The 7262-nt window shown below is 30.7% G+C and overlaps 1 protein-coding gene across 1 annotated transcript; it reads right to left on the reverse strand.

Annotated features, from left to right (window-relative positions):
* Positions 1 to 300: 300 nt before the first annotated feature.
* Positions 301 to 788, reverse strand: LOC112904600 (neural-cadherin-like; the record flags this gene model as incomplete). The annotated part of the gene is made up of 2 exons (XM_025975026.1): positions 301 to 377; positions 611 to 788. Coding segments are annotated over 2 exons (255 nt in total), but the record flags the coding sequence as incomplete, so codon positions are not given.
* Between the last annotated feature and the right edge of the window lie 6474 nt (positions 789 to 7262).

Below are 7262 nucleotides of genomic sequence, written 5' to 3' on the forward strand. Positions count from 1 at the left end.
GATGATTTACTAGACTACTTCGATAACCTACCAAACTCCCTTAAACAATAACACTAAAACACACACACACACACAAACACACACACACACACACACAAATCCTGTAGTTTGTTATTATTAATAACACTTACATACATACATGCATACATACATACAAGCATGCATACATACATACATACACGCAAACATTTGCACGCGCGGCGTATTGTAGTGGGCGTTAACAACAACAAAAAAACCGTAAACAATAACAAAAAAAAATGGACGATGTCACGCCCATCCACTCATTAACAAAATGGACGATTACAACATCTNCAGTTTATCAAATCTAGGGCCCCATGCGCCCAGGTAGTCGTATTCGTGTGTGCCATCGTCCGTTCCTACAGTAATTATGGCATCTTTTTATATTAAAAAAACAGCCATGCATCTATCTTAACTAATATTAACGGGATTTATTCAACGCAATTTTGTTCATAAAAGGAAAGTAAAAATTACTTTTACCACATTTTCTGCATTTCGGAAAATTTGATCTAGATCTAATTTTAAATGCGGTTTAAATAAATCGATGATTCTTTTAGAAATGTGTTAGTTACAATATTATTAAAAAAGTTACCTGAAGCAAGCGAACTCAGAGAGCCTGCTGTACTGCCACCTCCTTCATAAGCGTAATTGCGCAAATCATCAAATGGTGGTGCATTGAGGTCACCATCAGCTCTTCTTTTATGCTCGTCAATGAAAACTCCAACATTGGGTTCCTGACCTACACCTAAGATTGGCGGTGGATCTATTGAAGGGACAGAGTTTATGTAAAAAAAAAAAAAAAAAAAAAAAAAAAATTTCAGTTTTGTAAAAGCTAAAATAAATAAATATTGAATTAAAACTTAATTAATCTGGAATAAGATATAAATCAGTTTCAAAGCTGCATGGATGCTTGTACTCAACGGTTTTCTGTTAAAAATAATGAGCGTGTGCATAATGAAAGTAATAACAGTGAAGGTGTTCAGTTAGGAAGTTTGGCAATTTTATTGGGTTATTAGCATCTAAAGTGAAAGTGATAGAATTTCCCACAAAACACCTTCCTACATATACAAACACATGTGAATTTAAGTAGGCATGTATAGTCATAAAAATAACAATTTCTTCTACATGGACGAAAACAGTGACAAGCGAGAACATTTCTAAGTACCTACCACATAAATGTTTTATTGCAGATGCTTTAAATGTTTAAATACTGTAAAATTTCCGGTTAAAACGGAAGTTGAAGGACATAATCCTTTTAAGGAATCATCAAATAGAAACACATATTCAAAGTGTTAGAGATGAACTGTTGACGAATCTTTGAAGAAAATGAAAGTGATTTCATTATACGCCTTTAATACGCCAATTGGTTAAAGTTATCTGACATAAACTTTAAATATAATCCTGTTTCCTCATTTCTTCCCCTTAGATTGATATATAAAAAAAAGAACCAAGACCAAAAATGGTAGTAATGTTTTGTTTTAACTATTTGGAAAAAACTATTAATTAACTGAAGAACCTACCTTGATAAAGCTTTACAACAAGAGGCGAAACGTTAGTGTCGGTTTTATACTTAAAATAAAACAATACTGCCCTTATTGGCCTGGATTCTTTTTCACATAACAAGGGAACTTCAATAGGGGTATCATTGTTATTTGTTTGCAATAAAATTACCGTTCTGTACTTTGCACTACAAATACCATATTGACGTACATGTTGTTGGTCTATCATTTAATAACGGTGTAATAAGCACTTTCAATATTATGTTTCGTCATTTGTATCATAACCTGTAATCAATTTGTAAGCTAAATGCAGACGATTTCTACCTTAAATACCTTTATTGCAGCGTATTACCGCTTCAAATTAACCATCGAAGTGTTTGAATGTAGATACCCATAAAACACCAACTGTATAATTTCTAATTTGAACTGAATCATCTTTACGGGGTATTTAACCTGAATTCTACTGAGTGAGGATTACGATATTATTTTTAAACGGGAAATTACTTACTTAGTTTATTTAATGTGGTGTGGAATATTGACAATTAAAAGTGTAGTAGGACCTTACCTTAAGTTAGTAGATAATTATTTGTAATTACCTAATTGCAATACATAATAATACAATATTTTTTTTAAATTATTGCATTATTTGTCTCATACATATTAATTAATACGTGGTAATGTTTCGTTTAATGACAAAAAATGGAGTGGAGAACGAATAATATCCATATTTTCTTTGAGTTGTTCTAAAAAGGAAATTGAATAAGCTATACAAGCTTTTGAGGATACTGTCTGACTTTAGATACTTCTGTCAGTTACAATTAGGGTTGCCACCTTTTTAGGCTTTACATAAAGTATTTCTCGACTAAAAGGTTAAGAAAAAAGTACTCGGCATAAAAATAAAGTATTTCATTTTTTGTTTTTAAAAACATATTTTTTGTTACACTTAGTAGACAGTAACAAATTGCTGTCGCTCTTAAATACATTAATAGCCTCTAAACATGGCAAACAAAGATATAAGTAAACTAAAAGTTCATTTTTAATTAGTTTTAATGAAGCTTTATTCCTGTCGTCCCGCCACTTTGCGTTCATAACAGAGAATACTCTTTCTGTAAATGCTGAAGTGGCCGAAACGGACAGCAAAAGTGACACTACTTTGAACAGATTTGGGAAATCAGGTTGTTCCGTAAATATGGCTTGCCATTTTTCTGTGCAATATTATTGATGTAAAAATACTCTGAATTTCGAATAATCGCTTACAAAATTACAATGTCTACTTAAGGCCTTAAATAAAGTATTTTTGCGTACTTTACGTGTCTTGTAAAGTATAACGTACGCACAGTCGAAATAGAGTACAATACTTTATAATAAAGTACGGCTGGCAACCCTAGTTACAATATTGAAACAAAAAGAATTTAATTAGCATGGTGGAAGTTAACATCTATAAAAAAAAAATGAACTAACGTCAGCCAGAATAGATTACAAATTCATTATTTATGAGAATGAGAAAATCAATGAATCAATTTCATTGATTGTATGTAATGAATATATTCAAAGGTGATTATATACAAACACCGGATATTTGTACAGAAATAACCATTTACGTAATCAGAAGACGGTTTTAGGCAGTACATATGTCGCCTTTTATAAAAATAATCAAACATCTGACGTTTCAACTTTCACTGATTTTAGTGATTAACAATGGCTCAGTATTACCCATTTATTATCATTCAAAAAGAAAAATAACCATTCCTAACAAAACAATCAACATTTTTTTTAAAAATAGTGCTGCACCCTGCATCCCCTACCAGATAAATAAGGTAGGTAACAAAAAGAGCTCTTTATGTCAAATACTTTTCAATAGGTTGTTGAAATTTGAATAAATAATTAACTAATTCCTCAACCACACAATTACAAGCTTCGTATATCGATTCATATCGAAAGCTTTTTACCTTGACAATGAGAAATCACATTTCTATACAATACATTAGGCAGTGTAGGTGATGACTGCAGTGACTCAAGAAATTTAGTTTCGAAATTTGCTCGATACCAAGAAACTACTTTCATACATCCGCAAAACCGAATTAGTTTTTGATGTAAATACCTACTGCTTTCTATTTATTTTAAAAAATCGAAAATGTGTATGCTCTGGCAATATAGAAAGCTATGAAAGGACATATTTTTATTGTACTTCAGATGTTAACTAACTACGATCCATTTCGCGAAAAAATATCTAGAGGTTATTTGTCCTTTCTTTCAATTTAATTTAATTATTCATAATTACATTTTCTTGTCAGGATGAGAAGTACTAGGACTACGATATTACAAAAAACTTGATACTAATAACGGCTGTTTTGATTAGTGGTGCACATGTAGCGCAAAACACTTAATTAATTGAATATGTTGTACACGCCTACGAAGATAAGGTATTCATTTAATAAATTATATATTGCGTTGGTAATAGTCCAGCAGTTTGCTTAATTTTAACTATTTTACTTTCGAGAAGTACCTATAACAAAAAAGCATCTCAAAAAATTTGATTGCACGCGCTGCGTGATAATCAGATTATTGTGTTAACGCCGCTGATCTAGTTAAAATCAGACAGGCAAAAACAATCACGAGACAGGTATTCGAGGGCAATTTATAATTCAACAATGTTGTATAATTTAATTTATTGAAATCAAAAATTAAATTTCGTGATTGCATTGGCGATACGTATATAAAGAAGTGTTTATTAAGGAAGTATTTCAGTTTTGTAATTTGTTTTATCTTTGTTTCATCTCACATGCTACTGTTTCAACTTTGTTTCAACCTGTTTGCTATTGTATTGTCATTAGTTTTATCTTTGTTTCATCTCACATGCTACTGTTTCAACCTGTTTGCTATTGTTTTGTAATTTGTTTTATCTTTGTTTCATCTCACATGCTACTGTTTCAACTTTGTTTCAACCTGTTTGCTATTGTATTGTCATTAGTTTTATCTTTGTTTCATCTCACATGCTACTGTTTCAACCTGTTTGCTATTGTTTTGTAATTTGTTTTATCTTTGTTTCATCTCACATGCTACTGTTTCAACTTTGTTTCAACCTGTTTGCTATTGTATTGTCATTAGTTTTATCTTTGTTTCATCTCACATGCTACTGTTTCAACCTGTTTGCTATTGTTTTGTAATTTGTTTTATCTTTGTTTCATCTCACATGCTACTGTTTCAACTTTGTTTCAACCTGTTTGCTATTGTATTGTCATTAGTTTTATCTTTGTTTCATCTCACATGCTACTGTTTCAACCTGTTTGCTATTGTTTTGTAATTTGTTTTATCTTTGTTTCATCTCACATGCTACTGTTTCAACTTTGTTTCAACCTGTTTGCTATTGTATTGTCNAAATAAATTAATAAAATAAACTATTAATGTAAATTATGAAACTTCGCCAGGTGTGAATGCTGCAACTTTGAAATTGGAATATAAGAAGATACCTGACTCATTACTACTTTATAGATAAAAATACAATTACAGTAATTATACTGCGTATAGAATTTATTAGGTGTGAAGGTCGTAGTTATCGAAAAATTGAGTCAATTAACAAAGGAACAGTGTAAAACAAGGGTCTACAAACCGACCATTTGTAACGGCACCGTTCCACATGTTTACCAAGAAAACCGAGTAATATTTGCATAGTTTTTGTTTCTTGATTTTATGTAATAAGTAACTACCGCGCCAGACTGCACTGGACTAATAGATATCGCGATTTTTTTCCAAATATCCAGTGCATTTTTACATTTAGTTGCGTTTTGCAAGAGAGAAAACAACTTACTAATGACTGACATAAAATAATACAAAATTATGCTTTTTAATGTAAATATTTCTGTTTCACAGCGGTCTGTTGTAATTTTTGTAACGGGATATTATAAATACATGTTGTTTTATCTGTCACAGTAAACGGTTTCAAACTGCAGCGTTATATCAATATCGACACGATAAAGTTTCTGATACTAATTATCTATTTATTAATTGGTTACTAAGAAAAGGACAAACGTTAATTTTTGGTAATTATGACATCTTCATTTCCAACCGTTAGTTACATTTTTTTGGGCAGTACATTTGCCGTATATTCCCACTATATCCCAACATAAACCCTTGGTGGATAGCACTTAATCCTTAACAGTTTTCAATAGTTTTACAATGCGGACTTTATATACAATCAACTGTTCACGTCAAACAAAAGTATAATAGCTATCAGCTCACACTTTTTGCAATTGTTTTCTTCCACCTAAAACTTTGGATATCGATAATACGCGTAAACACCATTTTGTTTTATATAAAGGTTTTCATTACTTATTAATTGACTCCAAAAAGCCAAACTATCGGCTATTCTGCAAATTTAAAAAGTATTCACAATTATCTAATTGTTAAAATTCTCTTTCTTAATACATGCAAGCTAATACTTTCTGCATTTGTGCGAAAACATAAAGATTCTTTTTTATTATTTAATAGAGTACCCTAAAATTACCAACCTGGTATTGTGAAACAGTAAAATTGCAGTTTTAACGTATTTATATAATACTGTCGGCATTTCTTTGATAAGTTAGTAGGTAATTATAATTTCACTGCACAGTTAGGATACGAATTTAGTTATTGCAATGTACTTAAGTTCTACTCAGTCCAAAATAAAAGATAATCATTTGAAGAATCTGAATATTTCATAATATCGAATGAATCCATTGTACTCGACATGATTGCCGATTTAAAAAACAGCAATGTTCTTATTTCTTTTGTTTTTTTAGGATTTTACCTTAATTTGAACTCCTACTTTGTTGCTTCTTACTCAATATCATCAGTATATTTAAACCAGTGCCACCGTTCTTTTTTGTAGAATTGCAGAATCTTGTTTAATCCGTTTTCATCACGTTCTTCTATTATTTTACGATAGTTTGTATAAGAAATAGCATTTCCAATTAAAACCTAATCCTCTCGCTGATGTAAATTTATAAAACATTAGAACTCCATGAAATCTATATCTTTTTTATTCTTTGTCACTTTACGAACATTAACGCATTTTATACCCAAAAAAAAGTTTCAGAGTAATAGGCAACTATTCCCATTTTAAAAATAACTTCACAACTAGTATACATTGCATTAATCGGATTAATCAGTTAATTAGTTTTACGCTGACTTTAAATGCCTACGTTTTTGCCAATTAAATAGTTTACTTGCAACTCTTGTGGTCTTCAGATATCTTGTTATGTGCAATTTTTAAAACTAGACGCACGAGAAAAAGCTAAACAATCCAACAAAAGTAAACTTTATTATTACTTCATCGAGGCCTTCCAATCAAAATTCATTTCAAACCCAAAAAAGAAAAATAAAAATATTTGCTAAATTCTAATTGTTCACGCTAACAGTGAAGTGAGGGGAAGCGGTAATGGTGAACTGTTTTGTGCTTGATTTGTTTTGTATACAACCGATATGAACGAATTTCGCGAACTTCATATGTATATGTATTTTATTCATTTTGATTCGATGTATTGAGATCACTCACTTACCAGCTTCAGACAAAGAAGCATGTTTTATAAATCCAAGCCAAATGATAAACCTTTAATTGTGTTAAATGTAGTTTTGTTGTGTTCAATAATAAAAAGTGATTAACAAAGTTCTGTTGTACTCTATTCGCAACACTAATAAAAATAAGAAATTGTTGCAGTAAATTAATCTAAATTTTTATAGTTTATTTATCAGTTCATAGGCAACCTT

This window comes from Agrilus planipennis, unplaced genomic scaffold (genome assembly GCF_000699045.2).
Source record: "Agrilus planipennis isolate EAB-ADULT unplaced genomic scaffold, Apla_2.0 scaffold35, whole genome shotgun sequence".
Lineage (NCBI taxonomy): Eukaryota > Metazoa > Arthropoda > Insecta > Coleoptera > Buprestidae > Agrilus > Agrilus planipennis.